General features: G+C 43.0%; 1 protein-coding gene across 1 annotated transcript in view; it reads right to left on the reverse strand.

Moving 5' to 3' along the window:
* The window catches only part of rb1 (retinoblastoma 1), a 66,801-nt gene that overhangs the window by 1,680 nt on the left and 37,799 nt on the right, over positions 1-27,322 (reverse strand). The window contains exons 18-25 of the mRNA XM_048267818.1: positions 21,193-21,308; positions 14,065-14,219; positions 8,917-9,062; positions 3,839-3,943; positions 3,308-3,421; positions 1,177-1,316; positions 1,041-1,071; positions 678-820 (exon numbers count right to left, since the gene is read on the reverse strand). Coding sequence (XP_048123775.1) covers positions 678-820; positions 1,041-1,071; positions 1,177-1,316; positions 3,308-3,421; positions 3,839-3,943; positions 8,917-9,062; positions 14,065-14,219; positions 21,193-21,308 — 950 coding nt within the window. The remainder of the gene's footprint in view (positions 1-677; positions 821-1,040; positions 1,072-1,176; positions 1,317-3,307; positions 3,422-3,838; positions 3,944-8,916; positions 9,063-14,064; positions 14,220-21,192; positions 21,309-27,322) is intronic.

Raw genomic sequence — 27,322 nt, forward strand, 5'->3', positions numbered from 1 at the left:
TATTGGTGGTCACACAGTTACCAAAAGATGGTTAAAAGCCATGACACTCCAGGGCGCTTTAATAGCCACGCTGGTCAAGTGACAAACACTAGCAAGTACCAAGCTTTAGCCTCCTAACTAGCGCTTTAATAGACATGCTAGTCAAGTGACAGACATTAGCTTTAGCCTCTGCAATAGCGCTTTAACAGACACTAGCTTTAGCCTCCTCACTAACGCTTTAACAGACACTAGCTTCAACCTCCTTACTAGCTCTTTAGCACCAAGCTTTAGCCTCCTCACTAGCGCTTTAGCACCAAGCTGTAGCCTCCTCACTAGCACTTTAACAGACATGCTAGTCAAGTGACAGACACTAGCTTTAGCCTCCTCGCTAGTGTGCTTGACTTCTGTGCCTGGGCACTAGCTTTAGCGTCCTCGCTAGTGTGCTTGACTTCTGTGCCTGGGCACTAGCTTTAGCGTCCTCGCTAGTGTGCTTGACTTCTGTGCCTGGGCACTAGCATTAGCCTCCTCGCTAGTGTCCTTGACTTCTGGTCCTGGGCACTAGCTTTAGCCTCCTCGCTAGTGTGCTTGACTTCTGTGCCTGGGCACTAGCTTTAGCCTCCTCGCTAGTGTGCTTGACTTCTGGGCCTTTGAATGTTGCCCTTGTGGATTGAGATTGAGCAGGTGTACACATGGCCTACCTGCCGTCCGGCTCATCCTGTCCCTCGGTGTCGAAGCGCAGTCTCTTCAGCGGTTTGGGGCCGCCAGCGCCGTCCGCCCTCCTCTTTAGCGTCCACTCGCTGCTCTTCACCATCTCGTTAATCCTCTGGAACCGTTCAGAGTTCTGCAGGAGAACCGAAACACAGAACAGTACTGGGTGAATAGACACCAGATCTCTTAAGGGTCAAAAAATGTCTACATATGTATTTCACTGATTGATACATATCAATAAAATAGCTAAATAGAATTATTAATAATGAATTTAATATTCTGCTTAAGCTGCATTGCAAATATATTTGATAAGAGTATTACACTATTTAAATATATCCAACATAATCCCCTACCCCAAATGATTCTCCGAGTGATATTAGGATCCTGTTGAAAGAAGAGTGGAGAAGATGAGCACAGGTGACTAAACACTTCAGTCGCACTGCGGTCAGAATATGAACACTTCTGGTGTAACGTATGAAGCGGCCTGACCTTGAGCGCGGGGTCATCGGGGACGCACAGCTCTTCATGGGAGACACGTAGACGTTGCTGCTCCCAGGGACGCGCAGGGGGGAGTTGGGGTATTTGTAGGGGCTGCGGGGGATATGCGGGATGGGGGACAGGGTGGGAAGCTGCGGGGGCAGACAGACACGTACAACATATGACTGCCTGAACATGTATGCTGACATAAGTGAGAGTCATTCACAGCATTTTCTCGTACTACTTAAAATGTCCGCATTTTCTTGTACTACTTATTAACTCATTGAGTGCCAAAAACGTAATATTATGTTTTTCCTTCCCATGCGTTGAAGGCCAAAAACGTAATATTACGTTTTTATCTTTTTTTTTAAATTACGAAACTAGACACTCTGACACACCTTATATGTGATTTTGGGAACTCTGTGATGAATGGAAATGAAATATATGACGATCGAAAACTCATGAAAACGCACAATCTGGACATTTTATCTGGACATTTTATCATAACTCTGTTGCCGCTTTGGGTCGAATCAGTGACGCATGCACGTCAGGTCAAAACCAGGCCATTTTCGTGGGTCTATCACTAGGTGGCAGTCTCGCCAGGTCTCGCTGATCACTTCCCGGAAAGTTTACACAAGTAAGTAACAGGCAACACTTCATATTTCATGAAAGACGTTATATCTCCATTTCTAGAAAAAAACAGCGATTTTGATGAAAACTAGCCACTGTTTAGCTTGGAATTTCTCAGGAACAGAGGCGTGTAGAAATACACGGTTTGCACCCACCGAGAGCTTAAAGTCTCACCTTTTAATCGAGCTATTGTATGTGTTCATAGGTATAACACAGAATATGCTGTGGCTGTTGTACAAAAATCATCAACAATGGTCTAGATTGCTGGCACTCTAGGACAAAGCTTCCGAAAACAGCTTGGCATTCAATGAATTAAAATGTCAGCGTTTTCATTTTAAATGTTTCACATTTGCATCAACTCAGTAGCAGAACATTTTATCCAAAGGGACATACAAGTGCAATACAGCAGTCAGGCTTCAGTAAATTAGACAACTATGGAGTAAGCACTCAGTATTCAATCCAGTCCACTCATTATAGAGTAAGCAGTGACTCAATACTAAATCCACTCTCTATAGAGTAAGCTTTCAGTACTAAATCTACTCATTATAGAGTAAGCTACTCACTGACTTCAGGTTTTACAGGCATGTTCAGGTTTTACAGGCATGTTCGGGCTTTACAGCTACAGTCTTTGTATTTGACTGAAACTAGATCTGCTCTGTTAATAAAACTAGACTGTGAAACTAGATCTGCTCTGTTAATAAAACTAGACTGTGAAACTAGACCTGCTCTGTTAATAAAACTAGTTAATAAAACTAGACTGTGAAACTAGATCTGCTCTGTTAATAAAACTAGACCTGCTCTGTTAATAAAACTAGACTGTGAAACTAGACCTGCTCCGTTAATAAAACTAGAATGTGAAACTAGACCTGTACTGTTCTGTGGCCTAAAAAGGCCCCTAGAGGGCAGTGTTCTCAGATAGCTGGGCTATGGGTCAAAAGGCCCCTTGAGCAGTGTTTCTCAAACTTTTTCATACCAAGGACCACTTAACCAATAAAAAAAAAAAATCACGGACCACCTATCTAAAAAAAAAGTAGTACATACTTCAACAGTATATTACACAAGGCCTACTCACTGAACCACTTTGCTTATTGTGTCTGATTAATATTATGTGTGATTAATATGATTTAAACTGGCATAGTTTACATAGGCAGTGTTGCAGAACTGTTTGGATTTACATTGGGTTCAATATTGCATCTATACTATATTTTATGGGCTATGGGACACAAGGCCGCTAGAGGGCAGTGTTCTAAAAGGCCACTAGAGGGCAGTGTTCTAAAAGGCCACTAGAGGGCAGTGTTCTCAGATAGCTGAGCTATGGCCACTAGAGGGCAGTGTTCTCAGATAGCTGAGCTATGGCCACTAGAGGGCAGTGTTCTCAGATAGCTGGGCTAAGGGCCACTAGAGGGCAGTGTTCTCAGATAGCTGGGCTAAGGGCCACTAGAGGGCAGTGTTCTCAGATAGCTGAGCTAAGGGCCGCTCTCAGTGGCGCAGAGGAAGACAAGGCCTCACTTACCCTGGAGGAGGCGTACTGGAGGATGTTGGTCTTGAGCCTCTGCATGAAGACCATGTTGTAGAAGACGATGATGGAGTCATACTTGCCCTCGCTGATCAGAACGTGCTTAAATGTCTGAAGCAAAGGAGGGGGGGTAGAGCACCTGGATCAGTCTGGATAAGAGCTACACTCAAGCACAAACACACTAACGAGTGACATGGAAAATAACAATAAAAAAAAAAAAAAAAAAAAAAAAAAAAAAAAAAAAAAAAAAAAAAAAAAAAAAAAAAAATCACTGAAGATTTTTTCAGTTATTCTGTATCTGGGTGTGATTTCGTATTTAGTAATTCAGTGATTTTCTAAGTTAATAACTACGACACAAGTGCATAAAATAATTCATCATTAAAACCATAAATTCGTGCATTATATTATATGCATAATTATATTCACATATAGTACACAAACACAATAAACAATATAAGAAAAAATAAACAAACACACTACTAGACCCCATTCCTAAAAACATGAACTGTGTAAATGTGAAATGCTCACTTCCTGATTAGTGTTTGGGAGTTCCTTGTACGCGGTGACAATAGTCTTGAAGCGCAGGTCCACAAACTTCACTTTGCATATGGCGTACATGGCAGACATCAGCAGCTGGTGTAAGGGAGAGAGACAGTGTTACAGTAGAATGAGAGAGAGAAAAAGAGTGATAGAGTGAGTGTTAAAGGGAGAGAGACAGTGTTACAGTAGAATGAATGAGAGAGAGAAAAAGAGTGATGGAGTGAGTGTTAAAGGGAGAGAGACAGTGTTAGAGTGAGAGACGTATTAGAGTGAGAGAGAGACGGACAGAGAAAAAGAGTGATAGAGGGACAGAGGGGGAGAGAGACAGTGTTAGAGTGAATGAGAGAGAAAAAGAGAGTGATAGAGAGACGGTGTTAGAGGGAGAGAGAGAGACAGAGTGTTCGAATGAGATAGTGTGTTAGAGGGCAAGATGGCGGCGAACAGAAAAACCAAGTAAGTTGTTCAAAACCTTTCTTTTTAGAAAACTCTGTGTACACAAACAATGTTCTCAATACTCGGGTTCATGTGTAGAGACCCTGGTGATACTTCGATCAAAGTTTCATGTTGTGTCGAGCCTTCTTAGTTTTTTTAAAAATAGCGATTTTGATGCAATGAGTTTTTTGATGCAATGAGTGATCAACACAAACATTTACATCGATAGTCTGACGTTATGATTTATTTGCCTCGGGTGTACTGTGAAGTGGGTAAGACTATTTTTAGTGGCAGGCTAACTATGTACCGTTGACTTGTGCTAGCCTAGCAACAGCAAACTCTGCAAGGACTTAAGTCGGGACCGTGGGACATGGAGGAGACCTTGGCTGGAGGATGTGAGGGACCTGGGGGCTACATGGGGATGAATGATACCAGCTATGTAGCTACGGGCCAGGCCATTAAGAGCCTTAAAGACCAACAGCAGTATTTTAAATTTTTTGGAAGCGGGGACAGGTGTGTTCACGCTTTTTTGTGTTTGTGAGCAGCCTAGCCGCTGCTTTTTGGACCATCTGATCCCGTGCCACTAGTGTCAGAGGGAGACCAAAGTAGAGAGTTACAATAGTCTAGATGGGAGGTTATGAAGGCAAATATGGCTTTTTCCAGATCATTGTATGACAGAACAGACTTGAGTTTGTTGATTATTCTTTAGATAAACTGGTCTTTACAAAAGATGAGCCAAAGACAATAACTTCGGTTTTGTTGTTATTTAACTGAAAGAAGTTGTTAGCCATCCAGATTTGAATTTACTCCAAACAGTCTAAAAGAGGCTGCATGGAGTTGCCAGATTTAAGTGCGATGTACAGTTGGGAGTCATCTGCATAGAAGTGGAACGAAATATTGAATTTTCAGATGATGTTACCTAAGTGGAGCAGGTACGGGCAGAAAAGTACTGGACCCAAAATGGATCCCTGGGGGACACCATAAGACACAGGGGCAGAGGATGAAGAGTACTGGCCTATGGATACTGAAAAAAGATTTTTGGTGGAGGTAGGAGTGAAACCAGTTTAGAGCTGTACCTTTAATGCCAATCCACTGTACAAGACGCTCTAGTAGTGTACCATGGTCTACAGTGTCAAATGCAGCACTAAGATCCAACAGGATCAGAATGGCATTATCACCTGAGTCAAGGGTGAGCAACAGGTCATTTGCCACCTTTAACAGGGCTGTCTCAGTGCTGTGGCTGTGGCTTTGAAACCAGCTTGAAATGGCTCTAGGATCTTGGAGTTTAGGTATGGAAGCAGCTGTGTTAACACCACCTTATTTGAGATAAATGGCAGTTTTGAGATAGGGCAGAAATTATTAGGACATTTTTCCATCTAGATTATGTTTCTTTAGCATAGGCTGGACAACCGCATGCTTGAAACATATAAGAACGGTGCCGGTGGCAAGACAGGAGTTTGATGAATTGAATGGAGGGACCAATAGCATCAAAAGCATCTGTGATGATCTGTGAAGGGATAGGATCGTGTGGGGCTGTTGATGGTTTCATGTGCTTTACAATGTCCTATAGATAAGTGTATGACACTGCTTGGAATTGGTCAAAACTAGCTGTAGCAACAGGGAAATGAGGTGGAGTGTCAGATACAACAAGGGTGAACTGTGCTCTGATGTGGTCAATTCTCTCAGTAAAAAAACTTCAAGAACTCTTCACAGCTATTGGTGGATGCCTCGACCTCTGGAGACACTTGGGAGTTAACAATAGTCTGGCTTTCACCAGACCAAGCTCAATCTTTTAAGATTTGAACATTGGTCTGGGGAGTCCGCAAAGTGTTTTCTACTGCACAAGAGGCATGATCAACAGGCATAGTTCAAATGACACTGTACGCAATTGGATGGTCATTCTATTCATCTTACACTGCATGAAAAGTGTGATTTCCGTCAGTATGCGGCACTGTAGATTGTCGTGGAAGTTCAGTTTAATGGCTGTTCGCGGCAGTTTGCAGGCAATGCCGAAAACTGCCATGACTTGTCAGAAATTGACGTGGGCCTTGCTTGGCAGTCGTCCCCCCATGACCCCCCTCCTCCTAATTCTAGGGGAGGAGCTTTAACATGTAAATGAAAACGCTGTGAGCTATACAAATCAGGGTAGCAGGGGGAGTGAACTGTGCATGCTGGCATGACTGTGGCCTTTGGTCTTGCTTAAACTCCCAGTAATACGCTCAACAGGCAGAAATGATGCTGGGTATGACATGTCTGTTCCCTGCAAGCTCCAATAATGTAACCTGACTTAAAACAGTCGATAGAGTTTAGATTCAGATTTTCCCTTCACACCAACACAATGAGAATTTCAGAGGCAAATATATAAATGATTGTCTTTATCACTATCTTCATTCAACAAAAATATATGCAAAACTGCATATATTTTTTGTTGAATAAAAAATATACCTATATAAGTGACCCTGCTGTGGTATAGACTGAGAATGTTTTGGACTGTGTAAGTAGTCTACTACCAGGGAAATAGTAGTAGACTATTTACACAGTCCAAAACATTCTCAGTCTATACTCCCAACAAACCTCAAACTAAACCACTAAGTCCAACCGTTCATTCCACGCCAGCAGGGGAGACACTTCCTCTAGTGAGCAGTGGTTGCACTGTGGTGGCTTCCACCAGAACAGCTGATAGGATAAACAACAGTCAGTGTGCGGCGGCAAATTCAGAGAGGAGCATCTCCAGTGTTCGAGTAAGAGACAGAGTTAGCGAAAGAGAAAGAGTTTCAGTGAGAGAGAGAGAGAGAGAGAGTGAGAGACAGTGTTAGAGAGAGAAAGACAGAGGGTCTGTTCAAAACAGAAGACAGCTACTTTGGATTAAATGCATCTTTTAAAAATGAGCATAGCACTTTAGAATCTTTGGTTAACACTACAGTATGATGTTAGCAAAACCCGGACTAAATTAGCTTACCTAAGCTTGCAGGCTAACGGTATAAATTAATTTTATGGGCGACAGATATATCAGACCAGAAGCTATTAATGGTTACAACAGTATAATCAGATGGTAAATTGTTTATTTCTCATCTTAAATCTACAAATTTTAGCAAAATAATGTTACACAAATCCCATTTCAACAGATTCAGCAGTATTATCAATGTTATCCGCCATCTTTGTTTACTTTTCACAGCTATTTCCGACGTTGCTGCAAAGGATTATGGGTGGGAGGGAGCATGAAGTGTGCACATAGACAGTGAGTGTGCATCTATGCTGCCTCCAAAAATGACCGTTATCCAGTGTTGGGGTGGCTACTCGCACATTACTCGTTACTGTAAAAAAATGTAATCCCTTACATAACTTCTTTACTCTATGGAAAGTAACGAGTCACATTACTTTTGCGTTAGCGTTGAAATGTTTCCATGGACGCTGTTATTGATATCGTCCCCTTTTATTTATTATTTAATTAATTACGTTGTATGAAACATTAGATAGCATAATCTAGTCTATTACACTACTCCAACCCAGGCATTCCTTACAGCGCTGATCAATGCTTTGTCTTAATGAAAGCTGCCTTCAAGTTCACAAACACGGCACCTCAGTGCTGCTTTTAGAAATTCTGCAAATTCGAATTGCTTTATGGAGGCGTGAGCGAGACAGAGTGTTAAGGTCACATGATGCCCCAGGCTGCAGGTAGAAATGCGTACGCTCGCTCTTCCCTGCAAGCAAGAGCTGCTTTGGTGGAGCCTGACCAGTAGAACAGAATATCAGCAACCAGTTCCATTCCAAATAAAACTATAACCTAACTGCTTAATTGCCACATCACAATGTGAGTAATACTGTGTGGATGACTGAATGTCTAATTTAATAGTATATTACGCAACAGTGGTGACGGCTAGACGTGCCAGTTGAATTTCTTCCTGGCACGCACTATGATCTTGAGCAACTCATGACAGGGCTACTACAACAGAAGCAAACACCTAAGTAGGCGGGCCATTTAGCAGTTAAACCTCCGACCATGTTTAATGCATTTAATGCAAATGTTTATGCATTTTTTTAACTCTGGCACAAACTCTTTTTCATCTCTGATCACCACTGTTCCTTTCAGCCTAGCTGCCCAAGCCATAGCCTCTATACCCCATAGCCTCTATACCCCAGACCCATGTAGTTTGCTCCTGAATTAATACATGATCAAACTATAAAAAATATTCTTCATTGTTCAACAGCTTCCGCCTGTTTGGTTGACATTTATTACCTCCACCAAGGAGGTTATGATTGCAGTGCGATTTGTCAGTTTTGTTTATCGGCCTGGTTTTCACGAAACCTGGTGGGAAAGTACAGCACGGGCCGTGCTTTCTAGTGGCTCGGAGTCAGGGTGGCTCCACGAATTTAACTTCAAGCTCCCTTCTAGTTCATCTGGCATGAGTTAATCAAAGGCAATTTACAGCGTAGATGTACACTTCTGTTGGTGTGCTACTTGGTTATAGGCACAATGCCAAGCAGAGAGTGTGGCTCAGCGACTCATATCAAAAAAATCACAACTATTCACTTAATAACAAATGTTTATCCACATTATCTATCTGTGGTGTGATGTTATTCCACATGGGGGCGCTGTGGTGTGATGTTATTCCACATGGGGGCGCTGTGCATACCTGGTCCAGGTGTCGGTCCCTGAGCAGCTCATACTCGTCCTTGAGTGTGTGCTGCAGCAGCGTCCAGATGATGGGCTCCAGCTCCGCGTGGTCCGACAGCAGACGCGTGCACAGCATCTTCAGGCGCAGGTACGCCACCCTGTACACTGACAGCCACACACACACACCGCCCGTTACACGAGACTATGCCACTTAAACAGAAACAACCACACACACACACGGCCGTTACACGAGACTATGCCACTTAAAGCCACCTGTACATACATAACCACATACACGGCTGTTACTGGTTGTCACTGTTAAGATGATGTCTTATGGGACAGTTTCCCATACATGGATTAAGCCTAATCCAAGACTACAAGAAAATTTAAATTGAAGTTCAACTCCGTTGAAAAAAGCTTTCAGGCTAGCTAAATCCACGTAAAGAAAACAGGCCTTATAGCCCATCGCTTAATCTAGGTTTTAATGCGTTATAGCCCATCGCTTAATCTAGGGTTTAATGCGTTATAGCCCATCGCTTAATCTAGGGTTTAATGCGTTAAGCCTGTTACATACTCGCCACTCCCGACCGGTAGCGCGACACTGTGACGTCACAGGAGCGGCGTAACCATTTATACTCGTGCGTGGTGGTGGCACCGTGGTGGTGAGCTGTCAGTAGCATTGGCCTCAATGGCAGTAAAAACTGCCCTCTGTGATGATACTGCAGTCTTCGGTTGCTGCTATTCACAACTACCATCATTACCATCTAGTTTCCAAGCTGTGTGGAGCTAGATGGATAGATACTTTATTCATCCCGAGGGAAATTTTAGCTAGCTGGCTGGTGCTGAGAGATGAGTTTGTGTAATTTCCTATGGTGGAAAGAGATTTTTTTCAGGCCTTAGCAGCTATCCTTTGGTTGAAAATAAATATCTTTGTTACCTTTTGCTGGATTATTGGCATGTCCCTGGCTCCTAGTTCTTTCATCTTAATTCCCTGTGTTACATCTCTCTCTGGTAGCTTCATTAATCTAAGGTTTAATGTGTTATAACCCATATCTTAAATCTAGGTGTTAATGTGTTATAGCCCATAGCTAATCTAAGGTTTAATGTGTTATATTAATCTAAGGTTTAACGTGTTAAAGCCCATAGCCTAATCTAGGGTTTAATGTGTTATAGCCCATAGCTTAACCTAGGGTTTAATGTGTTGTAGGCCATATCTTAAATCACTTACTGTGTCTCAAATGACGCACTTCTGCACTTATAATACCTAATAAAATACCTAAATACCTAATCACGACTTCGGACTGTCTTGTTCTTCCAGTGCTCTCCAGACTGCCAGTGAATTCTCCAGGTTGGTGAGTTATGAAGAACTTTGTTGGCATTTGTGAAGACACAGCTGTGTGCAGTTTTCATGCAGGTCATCATTGCCCTTGGACATTTTCAGCTGGTTTGGAAATTGGACTAATTTAACATGATTTTTTGTTCTTTTTAAAAAATTATTTATTTTTTAACTTTTATTTGTTAAGGCGAGACACTACAGGTGAATAGGGTAACATTTTTAACAAGCAGATATCACTATGAAACTTCCCCAGTTGATTACTTACATTAATATGAGAAAAAATGTATTACAAGTTTGTTGTAATTTAATGTTTACATATGCAAATTAGGCATTATCTAATTAAATATGCGCTAATTTGCATACATTTTAAGGCACGAAACCTGAGCATTGGATACAGCCAGGTTCAAAATTATGTTTTCATTGTGTTCAGATATTAGATGGGGAAACATTTACAGAGGGATTTATGAATATCTACTTTTGTTATCCTGTAAATCAGAAAATTATGTCACTAGCCCTAAAAAATCAATTTTTTCCATGTTTTTAGGCATAAAATGTCATGTAAGTCAGGCTAGGAATAATATATCAACAAACCCCTCTGTAGAAATCTTCGACATATAGTTAGGCATAAGTCTAGAAAGTTTGGTGTATGTTAGGGGTGTAACGGTACACAGAAGTCACGGTTCGGTTCATAACTCGGTTCGGACATCACGGTTCGGTACGAGTTCGGTACAATGGAGGGAAAAGCAAAACAAAAATGCAGAAAGCATTTTTTTTGTGCATGTCTCAGGCTGTACCACCTAGTGTCATACAGTCTCTTCCTTGAGCTATCTGCAACAGCCTGAAGTGTGTAAGATGTAGGCTAAACAGTACATTAAGTACCCAGACTCCATCTGTAACTTGTAAACAAAATAAGACAATCAGCTATAAAACTGAAAATAGGCCTACAGCATCTTTTATTTCTAAAAGTGCAAATTACATAGAAAAATTATTTTTAAAAATCCACTTAAGCAAGACCTTCAACATCTGTGTTTAGTTGTATATGGAAGGGTCTACAATTTGCCTCAATATTTTTTTATTGTGTATAAAGTAATAATATAGCCTACTAACTGTGAATATCACACTATTTTGCCTTTTTTTAAAAAAAAAATTGCTCCTTTTATTTCATAAACAGACTACAACTAGAAGTCATGTGACTTTGCCCTTTGACGCTAACTCACCCGTAGCATGGTTTGTTTATTAGCCTGGTTAGCTTGTCACTTTATTTTACTGTCTATGCACTTAACACTACCAGCTCCTCATGTGAGAAGTTACAAGTTACCCCAACATAAAGGTAATTACCACGCGATTTACATAGCTTTCTGTCATTACTTAAATCATTTAATTTAAGCCATAGGTTTTGGCCGATTTGTATGTGTATCCAAAGGCTGCTGAAGCGCAGGGGAAGTTTTTTCCCTCGCTTCAGTGATTGGTAGCCTACATCATCTGGGTGATGGCTTCAATATGTGTAGCATTTTTCCACTCACATACCCAACAACTGCTGAACAACGCCGACACACAGTTTCATCTTATCCACCACTCTTTTCGCCTGTACTAACGCATTGTAACTGGAAGTTCTCAAACTTGCGATATTAAAGAGACTGTGGGTCTAACCTTAGTGCTGCTAATGACTGACGGACTCGACCGACGACCTGACAAAAAAACATAGGCCAATCAGAGCTTCAGAGCTAAGGGGAGGCTACAGATTAGCGTTAGGTGTCGCTAAAGAACTCCCGTAAATCTCGCTACTTAACAGTATGCGCATGACGTTAATTAATCCGGCATTACGAAGTTTTATGTATTTTTTACCGTGTATTCTCCGTGTAAATTCATGCACCGAACCGTGACGCCCGTACCGTTTCGGTTCAATACGAATACATGAACCGTTACACCCCTAGTGTATGTACGTGCTTCTGAAGTGGAGTGTTTGAGCTCAGAGTGTGAGAGGAAGCTCATTTTGAGAAAACAGCCTTGAAAGACAGCCAATGACATTCCGTTCTCAGCCTAGACTCGCCTTTGAACTTTCGCGATTGGTTGCTGATACAAAGGAAGTGTCCATATATGGATCACATAGCGTGATACAGGAAAACAGAGCTTTCCAACGGTAGTACACATGATATGTTTTGGACCCCGGTCGCGGGAGTGCATGCAAGGTTAGAATGCTAACTTTTGCTGAATTTAGGAGAAATATACAGGCGCGAGTAGACACAATATAATGAAGTAAACACCTAAATGTGTAAATCGGACTTTTTTGTTGTAATAGTGTGATAGAATACATGCCAAGGTAACATACTAGCTCAAAATCTCGAAATTGACCAGTGCATGAAAAAACGATGTTTTCACCTGCCGTGTCTCGCCTTAATTTGTTTGTTGTCCGTCTTGTACGTCTTGGTTTCACGGGTATGCTGGCGACTACGCCGCTCCGTCTGGCATCTTTTGTCTTTTTGTTATGTGTCTTGTATGTGGAGCGCTTTGGGTTGCACTCTGTGCATGTTAAATGCGCTATAAAAATAAAACTGACTTAACTAATTTGAGAATGTATAAGTATAATTATAAGTATATATACTCTTTTGATCCCGTGAGGGAAATTTGGTCTCTGCATTTATCCCAAGCCGTGAATTAGTGAAACACTCTCAGCACACAGTGAACACACAGTGAAGGGAAGCACACAGTAATCCTGGCGCAGTGAGCTGCCTGCAACAACAGCGGCGCTCGGGGAGCAGTGAAGGGTTAGGTGCCTTGCTCAAGGGCACTTCAGCTGTGCTTACTGGTCGGGGTTCGAACCGGCAACCCTCCGGTAACAGGTCCGAAGCGCTAACCAGTAGGCCACGGCTGCCCAATGTGAGGATCCGTGAGAATGTTCACACTTAGAATACCTGATTTGAGAATGTGAGTGCGTTATAGTTATAGTATCGCTATAGTTTCCTGGCTTTCTTGATGACACTTTTCTAGCTGTTAAAATTAACAAGATTCAGCTGGACTTGCAACGTCACGGTGTCTCGAGGTCACAAACGTTTCTCTTTTGGACGTATAATGCACCTCAATGTCGTAGATTGTAGGGGCGAGGACTTTAAAACAAGCTTACATGGGGCGTTTTATTTAAATTACGCTCGTTTCCAGCCGCCACATTTATCAACACACGATTATTCTAACGCTTGGAGTGAAGTTTCATGAATCACACATGAGCCCCATGGTAAGAGGATGTCTGGCTCAGATCTACACTGGTTTCTACGCTCTGTTGATCTACACTGGTTTCTACGCTCTGTTGATCTACACTGGTTTCTACGCTCGGTTGATCTACACTGGTTTCTACTCGGTTGATAAATGAGGGCCAGTATAACCATATAGGTCACTGTCGAATAGAAGACACCAATAAAGTTATATTTAAATGTTCCGTGTCATTTCCGTTAATTGCATGGAGCTGCTGTTCGATATAGATGACACTATGGGTGCTGCACGAAAGTGTACTCACGGAAGTACGCCAATCTAGACAGAAAGTAGGGCTTAATGTGTCGCAGCCCATAGCTTAATCTAGGACTTAATGTGTTGCAGCCCATAGCTTAATCTTGGGTTTATAGCACATAGCTTAATCTAGGGCTTAATGCGTTATAGCCCATAGCTTAATCTAAGGCTTAATGTGTTACTCGTAAAGTGTTAACACTGATGTGCCTTTCCATGAGCAACAGGTTTGACTGCAACAGGTGTCTGCAACAGGTAACTGTTAAGATGCAGCCAGACCACCTTTCAGCTGCCTTCAGGCAGTAGTGTTCAACCTCAAAAGAGCAACCAACTTACGTTTCTTGTAGAAGTGGCCAAGCGAGTTGGACCTGGGGGGTCTGGAGGCCTGGGCGGAGGCCTGGGCAGAGGCCGATGGGGGCTGGGCAGTAGTGGGGGGGCTCCGGTCTTGGACGGGGGGCAGGGGTCTGCTCGGACGCACCGGTGACAGGTAGCTGCAGAGAGACAATGAAATAGGAGGGTCAGACTCTTTACGGAACCAGCCGAAGCTGCATTGGCTGCTGGTGATGTTTTTAGCTCACAAAGGGTGTGTGTGTGTGTTGATGTAAACAGACTTGGTTGTTGATTGACCACTGTGGAAAATCTCCTACCTATAGCACTTCTGTTAGGGCTGCTGGATTGTGGCAAAAATCATGATTATTTTGGTCAAAATTGTAAATCACGATTACCGATTATTCATGAGGGTCTCCCCTGGGTCTTAGAAAATATGTAATCCATTGGGACTGAAGAAGCAAACAATCAGTATTAGTGATCTAATGGTAGCATTCGTCTAATGTTATCCTCGCGTTTGCCTAATGTTATCCTGGCGTTTGCCTAATGTTATCCTCGTGCATTAGTAGAAGCTAATAGACAAGCTGTAACGTGCTAATTTAAAAAAGCAGGCGTGTTCTAATGTTAGATTAGCCAACTTGCCATAAGTTCTATGAGTAATTTGGTTACCTCGATTGACAGTGATGGTAACAAATTTATTAGAGCACGCGCTAGTTACATTTTCGGCGTGGTTCATGAGGCTACCGGCTGCAGGAGCACACACACATGCAAGCCTGCTTGAGTGGCCTCTACCCTGAGGGGAGGGGTGCGTGGAGTATGGGTCTTAAAGAAGCAGCGTGAATCAGTGCGTTGTATGAGCTCAAATTGTATGTTTTTCCAAAAACCCTATTCCTTAACGGAAAAAAAATGATGTTTTTTTCTCGATTATACTATTTTTGTGATTGTTTGGAGCCAAATTTGACATTGAAATTGAAATCTGATTAATTGCTAGTGTTAATTTCGTCAGACGAGACGAGAGGAAATATGTTCGTCAACGATCTTTTTTTTCATGACTAAGACGAGACGATGACGAGACGGCAGTAATGTCCTGAAACACTGACTAAGACCATCTTAAGATGCATTATTGTTGACTTGAAGAAAAAAGACGAGACTAAAATGTTTTGCATGAAATAAAACTAAGATAAAATCTCTCTTAATTTTCGTCTACAAAATGAGAAGACAGAATATCTAGCTGTTACGTTTTTAAAATATTCCGAATGAGTTCATACGCAACAGCTTTCCTGTAGGCTAGTCTACGTGCTGTTGCTGCAACCCTGTGGCTGCAACACGAAACTAAATGGAACAAGAACACTGGAGATTTCTGCCAGAGTTAGCAAGCTAACTACCTAAGCTTTATGCCACAATGCTACATACCCAGAAGTTGAAGCTTCTCTCATACAAATGAACATCCCCAGAATGTCCATACGAAAATGTTCATCATGTAATGTCAACTATTTAACTAGTGACCAAGTAGACTGATGATGCAAAGATTGCTAGCAAGTAAGCTAAGTAAGTTGACCTCAGTCAACAGCCATCAGACACACAGACCTCAGATGCTGCCCCCTTCCCCTCCCTTCCCCCCTCCATCATCACTGCTGATCAGGCTATTGCACCTCTCCCCCACATGGTGACCACGAGCAGTGCGGCAACAATGGCTTCAGCCAATGGCCATCAGTCTCTAGCCACACGACAACCCTCACAGAAGCACCCCTAACCCCCCCCCCCCCATCCCCCCCATCATTTCAGCGGACCAAGTAAGTTATCTTTTAAGAAAACTCCATCCTCGTAAGGCAGCCGGGCCTGACAGACTGTGTCCAAGGCTGCTCAAGGCCTGTGCTGCTGAACTGGGGGAGCCACTGAAGCACATCTTCAACTGGAGTCTACGTCTCAGACAAGTTCCAACATTGTGGAAGACATCATGTCTCACCCCCGTTCCCAAGAAACCACACCCCAGCGAGCTTAATGACTTCAGGCCTGTCGCTCTAACATCACATGTGATGAAAACAATGGAGCGGCTGGTCTTAGATATGCTCAGACCCCAGGTGCATGCATGCACTAGACCCTTTACAGTTTGCATACCAGGAGAAAGTGGGCGTGGACGATGCCATCACTTATCTTCTACACAGGACACATTCTCACCTAGACAAGGGGAAAAGTGCTGTAAGAATCATGTTCTTTGATTTCTCAAGTGCTTTTAACACCATCCATCCCCTAAGACTGGGAGACAAGCTCTTGCAGATGGGTGTGGACGCTCACCTGGTAACCTGGATTACAGATTACCTGACCGAGCGACCACAGTTCGTCAGACTGAAGAACTGCCTCTCTGACACTGTGATCAGCAGCACCGGAGCGCCACAGGGAACTGTGCTCTCTCCAGTCCTGTTCACCCTGTACACATCTGACTTCTGCTACAACACCAAGTCATGCCACATGGAGAAGTTTTCTGATGATACTGCAATTGTGGGGTGTATCAGGGACGAGCAAGACGAGGAGTACAGGAGCCTGGTGGAGGACTTTGTGCAGTGGTGCAAACTCAATCATCACTTTCAACTTAACACTTCAAAGACCAAGGAGATGGTGGTGGATTTCCGAAGGTCTAAGGGCCTGTCCACACAGAGACGCTTTTTGGGTTAAACGCAGAGGTTTTGCTTCGTCTTGGCCGAGCGTCCAAACGAATCCTGTAAACGCACTGCCCGAAACCGCACTTTTTTGAAACCTGGTCCCAGAGTGGAAAAATCTGAAACCGTAGCCCGTTTGAATTCGTTGGGACAGCGAAACCGCACATCCTACTTGCGTATCGATGATGTCATCGCCACACCTTAGCTGCCCTGGACTTGACACTTATAGTATTGCCTAACAATACTAGTTTTCATACATGACATTACCTACGATTACACTCCGTAGGATAAATATCACAACTGATGCTGCACTGCGCCGATAGCTTATGACTTGATGGACTGAACACTGTTTTTCCCGGTGTTTTTTTATGCATTCTAGCTACTGTCAGTGACGCGAGAGAACTTAAGTTATTAGGGAAGTGCAGTGTAAGTTTGCATTAATTTGTGCGTAGTGCCGGTGTCATTAATTTATTTTACATGTCTTACAACATAAATAAATGCATTCATAGTGAAGTCAGATATGAGCATACAAAGACGCTTAGAACTCATGTTAAGCTAAATGCGAATGGAAGATTTGCAAAAGTATCGACTGTTACTAACAAGTATTATAGCAATATTATAAATGTGGCAACGGAATGGCCTAGAACTTGGGTACGCCTAGCCTTTGCACTTACGGTGATAACCAAAACTAATGTGAATCGCGGACTATCCTATAACCAAAGAAAGTAAAGGAGATTATTTTTACCTGCGTTAGCCAAATAAAGGACGGGACTGCACCCTTCACAAACCGTAAAAATTAAGTGTATTAGTTTTACAGTTGACTACAGTTCACAGTTCACGATAAGTCCACACAAACAATTCTGGTTTCCTTGCACTAGCCATTTCGTCATAGCCTATTCTGTCTGTTTGTATAGCCTCCGTAGATGGGCTCTGATAGCCTACAGCGCAAGATTTGGTCAATTTCTGTAAAGAAACAGTGCCACCTATAGGCCTGGGATATGAAGTAACGTGTTGAGTCGTGTTGAGATGGATCCGTTTGGACGCAAATATTCTTGATACGGTTCCAGGGAAGACGGAGGAAAAAAAGATCGGTTTGGTACGTGTGGGCTAGGCCTAAGCCCGCTCTGCTACCAGTCTCCATTGATGGGGTCAATGTGGAGGTGGTAAGCACCTACAAGTATCTGGGTCTCCACCTGGACAATAAACTGGACTGGTCAGCCAACACTGATGCACTCTACAAGAAAGGACAGAGCAGGCTGTACTTCCTGAGGAGGCTGCGGTCCTTCAATGGGTGCAGCAAGCTCCTCAGGATGTTCTACCAGTCTGTTGTGGCCAGCGCCTTCTTCTATGCAGTGGTATGCTAGGGAGGAAGCACAAAGAAGAAGGATGCTGGGCGACTTGACAGGCTGGTAAGGAAGGCTGGCTCTGTAGTGGGAGCTGAACTGGAGTGCATCACTTCAATATCTGACAAAAGGACCCTAAACAAACTGATCAACATCTTGGACAATGAATGTCATCCGCTCTACAGCACTATCAAAAAGCAAAAGAGCTTGATCAGCTGGAGTCTTCGCTCACTGCCATGCACAACTGAAAGGCTGAGGAAGTAATTTGTCCCCAGGGCCATTGAACTGTTCAATGCCTCACTAAAGGGAAGAGGAGAGATAGACTTCTCTGCTTAGTCGGTCTGCCTCTTCACCCCTCTCCATGTCCATGTTTTTTGAGTACTGACTGCCCACTACTGCTTTACTATTGTACACAGCCTAATGTTTTCACTACTGTTTTACTGCTACACTGTTTTTCATGCTATATTAGCACACATGATCAATGGCTGCGGTCAGGCTTCTGATACAATACTGAATGAATGAATGGCTATAACCCTATTACCTCAACCTGTTCTTGCACTGAAATAGTTTTTTATTTTTCCTCGTCTACATTACACTACTCTCCTATTTGTCTATATTATTTATGCTGGTCTCTAGACCTTACTCTTGCACTGTTGCACAGTTGGACTAATGTTGGACTACTTTTTGCACCTTCACCATGGACTAATGTTGGACTACTTTTTGCACCTTCACCATGACACTCACTCCTTTTAGCACCTCACCAGTCCTGGCCCTGTCACTACAAGCGTCTTATGCTTGATCACCCTCAAGCACATTGGACTTTCTTAATTTAACTTATATAGTGTATTTAGTATTGTTAGTTTTCTTGTCTGTTTTATCTTCTACTGTCTTATTGTACAGTGGAGTTTAGTTATATGTTTATACTTATGTTTACCATTTCTGCTGTAAGTGCATGTTGTGTGTTATGTCTGTATGCTACTGAGACCCTTGAATTTCCCCTTGAGGATCAATAAAGTATCTATCTATCGATCTATCTATCTAATATGGAAAGTTCGCTAGCAAGTTAGCTATGGCTAAGATGGAGAGTCTGTTTCGGGAATGTGTTGTGTTTGGTAGCATATAAGCCATCTAGCTTATAGGAGTAAAACATTAATACTTTGGTCTCACGACAGTGTTTCTCAAACTTTTTCAGTTTCAGGACCACTTAACTAACCCTAGCTAAAAAAAAAAAAAAAAAAAGATTAGACCTACTTCAACAGTAGCCTATAATTAGTCTACACTATAGGCCTGACTCACTGAACCACCTTGCTTATTGTCTTTGCACTTTGCTTATTGTGTGGATTCATACTGTATGATTTAAACTGGCATATCTTACATAGACAGTGTTGCAGAACTGTTTTTTTACATACAAGTTGGTTCAATATTGCAAACAACTCATCTATATTATATTTTACCCACGCCTGCTCATGAACACTTGGGATAGCTTAGGACCACCAGTGATTCCCGACCACACTTTGAGAAACACGAATATGACAGTGGTCCAGTCAAATCTTTTTTACTGTCTATGGTCAAATCCCAGCCGAGCTATAACTGTAGCTCGACTTACCTGTGCATGTAAACATACTGACTGACAAAAAAAATCAGAATGAGTAATTATAACAGGCGAGTAGCCCTGTGGACACACAATATTGTTGAAAATTGAGATGTGTGAAACACTATTTGACTCAAATGGTAATCAGAAATAATTTGTTATAAAAAAAAAAAGACTAAAATGTGTTGACTAAAACTGACTAAGACTAAGATACCTTTAGTTTTCTTTTGACTAAAACTAGACTACAATGACGAGACTTTTAGTCGACTAAAACTTGACTAACAAAAATGATATTTGAATGACTAAATATGACAGACTAAAAAGGACATTTCGTCACAAGACTAAGACTAAATTAAAAATAGGTGACAAAATTAACACTATAAATTGCACAGCTCTAACTTCTGTGTGCATCTGAAATGGCTGTAGTTAGCATGACAACAAAGTAAACAGACGGAATGGAATCCAGTCTGAAGGCAGCCAATACCCTATGGTAACCAGTATCCTACGGCAACCAGTATCCTACGGCAACTAGTACCCTATGGCAACCAGTATCCTACCTGCAGCAGAGTTGCCCAAACCCTTTTCTCTCATTTAGAAGGAAAAGGCATCTCATGGCACACCAGGAGTATAGCGATACAGTCAACTCACAATTTGGCTCCTGGGACTACACCTGCACCTAAAACATTGCCTAAGCAAAGCCACCAAAACAGCCAAAAACGTTCATTCTGCTGGACTCTCCTTCTATGGTCTGGACAGTACAGTTGGACTTTGAACAAAAACAGAGAGGACCTGACCAACGGTCTTCCATGTAAAGAACAGAGAAGACCTGACCAACGGTCTTCCATGTAAAGAACTTACACATTTCCTAGGTAGATTGATGATGCATACTTCTGCATATTTCATCACGTACTACTCAATTCCTTATGTACAGTACAATGTTCCGCTTCATCAGCCAGCAGCACATCCCCCATCGCTCAGTACACTTCCCCCCACAAGTGTGTTAGATCACTGTGCTGACAACGGTCACGTCATTTCTGCTATCAATTCCTGACTTGCCATATTCCAGTAAGTGAGAGAATAGTGCTAACACAGACAGTAAGTACGTCTTTTTAAAATGCCGGGCTACAGCTCGTTAGGACCCTGAACAATGACAATAGCGCCCAATCAACAACATACAATATGTTCACGTGGCCTTTTGGTATGGCCTCAGCTCGTTAGGACCCTCCATGGAGGCGATATCAAAATAGCACCAGGTACCAGAAAAGCAAAAACGCCAGTAGAGTCGAGGTCAGATGAGCTGATACCACTCCGTGGAAAACCAGCATTACAGGACTGTGGCAGGCCTGCCTGTCTGTGTGTGTGTGTGTGTGTGTGTACACACGCTCACAGGTCAGTGCTGGGGATAAGTGTGTGTGTGTGTGCGTGAGCGTAAGTGTGTGTGCGTGAGCCTGAGTACACACTCACAGGTCAATGCTGGGATAAGTGTTGTGTGGTGTTGTGTGGTGTTGTGTGGTGTTGTGTGGTGTTGTGTGGTGTGTGTACGTACAGGTCGGCAGCGGTGTGGCTGTGCTGGGGGGGCTGGTGTAGGGAGGCGGGGGGCTCAGCGGTCTCCAGGCGACCCTCCTCTCCAGCCTGCTGCAGCAGCTCAAACAGAGGGGAGTCCTACGGGGGAAACACACACACACACACACACAGAGACACACAAACACACACACACACGCACAGAGACACACGCACACACGCACACACACACACACACACACACGCACAGAGACACACACGCACAGGGCAGATTCAGACAGACAGACACAAACAGAGTACGAGTACATATGTACAGTTAAGAGCAAAAGGATTCTCTAAGTGTAAACCCCTGTTGATGTTCTCTAAGTGTAAACCCCTGTTGATGATCTCTAAGTGTAAACCCCTGTTGATGTTCTCTGCATCAATAAGTTTGTTCTGACTGAAAATGTCACTGGCACATGCCAAAACAGGGGTGGGCAAACTTTTTGGCTCAAGGGCCACATTGGGTTTTGAAAATTGGCCGGCGGGCCGCACAACACACAAATACAAAAAATACACTTTTTTGTAGCCTATAATTTAGTATCAAAAGTATTTGTTTAAAATATACTATTTAAAATATAAAATTTGTTTAAAAAATACTGCTAATTTGAAGCTGTTATAAATTGTGCGCTGTCGCTTTAACGTTTTTAAACGTTTTAATTCACGTTTATGTCTCAATGATCTTCTGCCCGCTCCGTAGGGGTGGGCGATATACATCGCCTGCGATAATATCGTGATTGTTGTTTTAACGATGTGCAAATTGACATTATCGAGTATTTAAATTACTAGTGGGTCACTAGTGGGTCACAACGTTGTCCCACGCAGCCTAATGTTTATTTTGTGCAGCGAGAATAGCCTACTTGCGGCTACTTCTGTTCAAGTAGCATTAATGAGACAGTCACGTTTTTTCCTACACGGTATTATATGGAGAGAAAACATATTTAGTATACTGTAGTATTTTAATAGTGTTACGATGTGCTGCCTGTGATTTGCACTTTGTGAGACAGCACACTTTCACAAACACATCTCATCCACAAGGGGGCACCAGTTTGTTTCTTTGACCTGGTAGCTGTGAGCTAGCTATAAAAGCCATGAAGCGGCTTTAATGGAGGGAACTCCGTTTGGCATGAGGAAAGGCCTGCTTGGGGCCTACCAGCACCTCATGGTTTCCGCCCTGGACCCTTTTGAGGAGTGTTCCCTTTCTCCCACTGGATATATATGTTGTGTTTGGACACATATTTGTTGTTTTGCTTCTGTGTTGGGGTTTTCCCCACATTCTTCTATGAACATTCTTGGAAGTAGGAATTACGTATGGGCTGGTCGCCTAGAGAAGGCAATGCGCGGGCTGGTCCAGGACTTGGAGGTAAGCTGGTGTCCTCTTGCATTTCATCTCCTATTAGTTCGTACACACTGACTGCCCCACCATTGCACACACTTAGGTTAGGGACTCTGGTCTGGGCAGCACATCTAATTTCCCTAGACTTAGTTCGAGCTTGTTGCCAGGCCACCTCTTCCTAACAATAGTCAGTTGTAAACAAATAACTATTCTCATGTAACTCTTTTGTAAATGGACTGAAGTTCGCTCTAAATATCTACGTACCGATTATGCTAACCGTTAGCATTTCTATAGGATTTCTCATATACATTAGCCATAAGCTAACGCATTAGTTTCTATTCTGTAACTTGGAATGCTAGCCTACGTGATTGCTCTAAAACAAAACATAGAAGGAAATAACTGAGATGTAGGCTACTCTGTTGGTCTGCTCTTAGTTTTACAGTGAATCCTATGTAAAGGTTTGAAAGGAAGGAACTTCAGCTTCAGACTTTCTCTTGGGAAACTGTTAGGCCTATTCATCTTCTCTAATGTAGCTGGCTAGACCATGTCATTGCCACACACACAAGTGGGGGCAGAATTGGAAATGTGTCAGAGTGACAATGCATTGGTTGATTTGGTTAAAAAGTCACAGGTTAGGTTATGGGTCATTATTGTAATGATGCTATTCATAAATAATGAGCTGTAAAGTAACTCAGACTTTAACAAAAACAATTTTTTAAAGGATATCGACTAATTATCGTTATCGTCAAAATCACAAAAAAAAAAAAGATATTTTTTGTCCATATCGCCCACCCTACCCGCTCAGCTATGAGTACTGTACCTCCATTGCCTTCCTGGTGGTGCTGTACCCTCTTTAGTGCTGTTCCTATGGCTACTGTTCCGCTATGGCTAGTGCTGTACCTCGCTTCACCCCTGGTCGGGCCTCGGGCTTATGAGTACTGTAATCTCACGCATCTACGGTTAGTGCTTGTACCCACGGCTAGTGCTGTTCCTATGGCTACTGTTCCGCTTATGTATATTAGTGCTGTACCCACGGGCTAGTGCTGGTAAATCTATGGCTACTGTTCCGCTTTATGGCTAGTGTTGTACCTATGGCTACTGTTCGCTATGGCTAGTGCTGTACCTATGGCTACTGTTCCGCTATGGCTAGTGCTGTACCTATGGCTACTGTTCCGCTATGGCTAGTGCTGTACCTATGGCTACTGTTCGCTATGGCTAGTGCTGTACCTATGGCTACTGTTCCGCTATGGCTAGTGCTGTACCTATGGCTACTGTTCCGCTATGGCTAGTGCTGTACCTACGGCTAGTGCTGTACCTACGGCTAGTGCTGTACCTACGGCTAGTGCTGTACCTACGGCTAGTGCTGTACCTACGGCTAGTGCTGTTCCTATGGCTACTGTTCCGCTATGGCTAGTGCTGTACCTACGGCTAGTGCTGTACCTACGGCTAGTGCTGTACCTACGGCTAGTGCTGTACCTATGGCTACTGTTCCGCTATGGCTAGTGCTGTACCTATGGCTACTGTTCCGCTATGGCTAGTGCTGTACCTATGGCTACTGTTCCGCTATGGCTAGTGCTGTACCTATGGCTACTGTTCCGCTATGGCTAGTGCTGTACCTATGGCTACTGTTCCGCTATGGCTAGTGCTGTACCTATGGCTACTGTTCCGCTATGGCTAGTGCTGTACCTACGGCTAGTGCTGTACCTATGGCTACTGTTCCGCTATGGCTAGTGCTGTACCTACGGCTAGTGCTGTACCTACGGCTAGTGCTGTACCTACGGCTAGTGCTGTACCTACGGCTAGTGCTGTACCTATGGCTACTGTTCCGCTATGGCTAGTGCTGTACCTATGGCTACTGTTCCGCTATGGCTAGTGCTGTACCTACGGCTAGTGCTGTACCTATGGCTACTGTTCCGCTATGGCTAGTGCTGTACCTATGGCTGTGCCCCCTCACAGTTTTTAAATGGTCAGTAGTGCGAACTACTGTTGCCTTTATGATTTCCTTTTAAACGTTTCTGATAAGGAGATATCAATTACCAACAATGACAAGCCAGCTGGAACCTGCCGCTCTCTCCCTCTCGTGAGCGTGAGACGCGTTCCCAATTAAATGGATCGCATAATGTTCACGTTAGATCTGCTGCAAAGAAGGTAGCCTAACATAGGCCTATCATCTCTTTTTTAACATAATGTTTTGACATTGTAAACGTTCTCCAAGGAGAGTGAAAAGCAGTTTGCAGTAAAGCAACCAACGTCATCTCTATCGCAGGAAAAAAAAATAGCGAGCAGCCTGACAACCAAATGACATGCTCGGCGGGCCGGATGAAAGTGCTTGACGGGCCGGATGCGGCCCGCGGGCCACAGTTTGCCCACCTCTGTGCCAAAAGGTTGCGAGACAATGTGGTACAAGTATGGAGTCACGAAAAAAAAGCATTTTCAACATTTTAAGTGTCCACAATTATTCATACCCTTTTAAAATAATCAATGGAAACATATTTATTTGCAATCACAGCTCTCAAAATGGTTCTAATAAAATCTACCAAGCCTCTCCATGTGTCCACAATGATTCTAGACTGCATCTGTTTTTAGCAGCAATGCAGGTTTTTAGGCAGGAAAGATTACTTGCCATGACTGACCGTGTGCTCGCTTTCATGACAGATTGAGGTCTGGACTCTGGCTGGGCCACTCTAAAATGTTGATTGATGAATGTTGTCTATTTCTTGCCTTGTTTGGCTGTATGTTTTGGATCATTGTGGGGTTTAATGGTCCAATGCCGCCTATTGGGGCAGGTCTCTCGGCAGACTGCCTGATCTTTTCCTCCAAAAATCTTAATATAGCCCTTTGCTTTAGTGTTACCCTTTACTTTGAGAAGGTCACCAGGTCCCATTGTCTGAAAAACACACAAAACTAATACATTCCTATAACTATTTTCCACTGTGTGTATGGTGTTTTTTTTTTACCCAGAAAAATAAGCAGGCAACAACAGCCGTGGGAATATCCATGACTAATCCCACGATCACGAGTGCTATATTGCTTTTATACAACAATTCTACCACAAACTAAATAATCTGAAAACACCCCATTATTGTTTAAAAATGTTAATTTCGACATCGTTCTTACGCATCAAAAAATAGTTCCTTTTTCAATAGACAGCGTCTTGGTTACTAGGTAACCAACATTCCAGACCCCTTTCGCTACGGTCTTTTTGTGGTTTACATGTCTTCTTGAAAGAAATGTTGAAATCACATTCATATCTAGGTTTGCTGCATGCATGTTACAAGGACACTGGGCCATGTCATGTAAGGGACATGGTACTGCAAAAAAACGGAAACAGACTACATTGCAGAACCACTCAACTTTATTAATGTATAGTGAATAAATGTTACACTACTGTGCACAGCCTGACGTGACTATGCTAGCACATTAGCAGCGGTTAGCTAATTATGCTAACGTTAGTCATCTACAAGTCTCCTCCAAGTGACAATCATATTATACACAATGCTGGCAATGCTAAGAACAATTAGCATCCTCGTTTATCTTACTTACATTGAGTTGACTGTGTGGCTTAATCCACAGATGTGGTGAAGCACTGTTTCGTGATGGTTTGCTAAGGAGTAACCCATTGCTTGAAATAGTGGAGAGCTGGGTGTCAAATCTTCGCATTGTATCGCGGAGTGATTTATTATTAGCTGTGCTGAGTCTGAGTTGAAATGTCCAGGGATATTCCAACTCATGGAACGTCTCTCGGCCAATCAGAAACAAATAAATAGTTCCATAGAACCCAATTGTTGTATAAAAACACTGTACATGAATTCAGGCGTGGGGCAAGAGTTGAAAGAAGGCAATTAGTCTATATTAGATATTCAAAATGTCAGATAGCCTAACTTCAGGCACATAGTTGCTGGTTACATATATTGAAAAGGCAGTTAGATAGAGTTGGATTTGAAAATCCTTTTGATCAAATAGTAGGTCTAGCCTATTACACAGGGGAGACACCGAAGGGGTCTGGAGACAGTTTCTACTCGCGCGTTGGGAAACCCTTAGGTGTGAGGGTGTGTATCTGCATGTGTCAGAGAGAATGAAAGATAGTGAATGAGAGAATGTGACAGTGAGAGTATGTGTGCCGCAGTATGTATGTCAGATGTCAGAGAGAGAGAGAGAGAGAGAATATATATGTGTGTCAGAGAGAGAGAAAGAGAATGAATCTGAATGATCGAGAAAAAGAGTGTGAACGTGTGTGTGTCAGAGAGAGAGCATATGTGTGTCAGAGAGGGAGAGAGAGAGGGTGAAAGAGAGAGTGTGAGGGCGTGTGAGAGAGAGCATATGTGAGAGAGAGAGAGAGAGAGAGAGAGAGAGAATATGTGTGTCAGAAAGGGAGTGAGAGGGTGAAAGAGAGAGTGTGAGAGCGTGTGAGTGTGAGAGAGAGAGAGAGCATATGTGTGTCAGAAAGGGAGAGTGAGAGGGTGAAAGAATGTGTCAACGTGTATGTGCGGGTGTGCGTATGTTTGTGTGGCCACAGGTCTCTGTGGAGGTGCATGTACATGTCTATATTAAAGGAAAATTCCGGTATTTAGCACTTTTCTGGTTTGTTTTGGATGAACTAGAGTGGTGGACACCGAAACTTTGATGATTGGTCCGGTCTCGACTTTTCTGACTCGTTTTAAATCGCCTTTGACTTCTCAGAGTGGAGGCAAACAGGTATACTGTAGGCTACTCAAACATGTCCTAAAACAACCCTTAACGTTCGTTTCGTTTTCAAAACTGTGCAACTCACCGAGTGGTG

The sequence above is a fragment of the Alosa alosa genome, chromosome 2 (genome assembly GCF_017589495.1).
Source record: "Alosa alosa isolate M-15738 ecotype Scorff River chromosome 2, AALO_Geno_1.1, whole genome shotgun sequence".
Lineage (NCBI taxonomy): Eukaryota > Metazoa > Chordata > Actinopteri > Clupeiformes > Clupeidae > Alosa > Alosa alosa.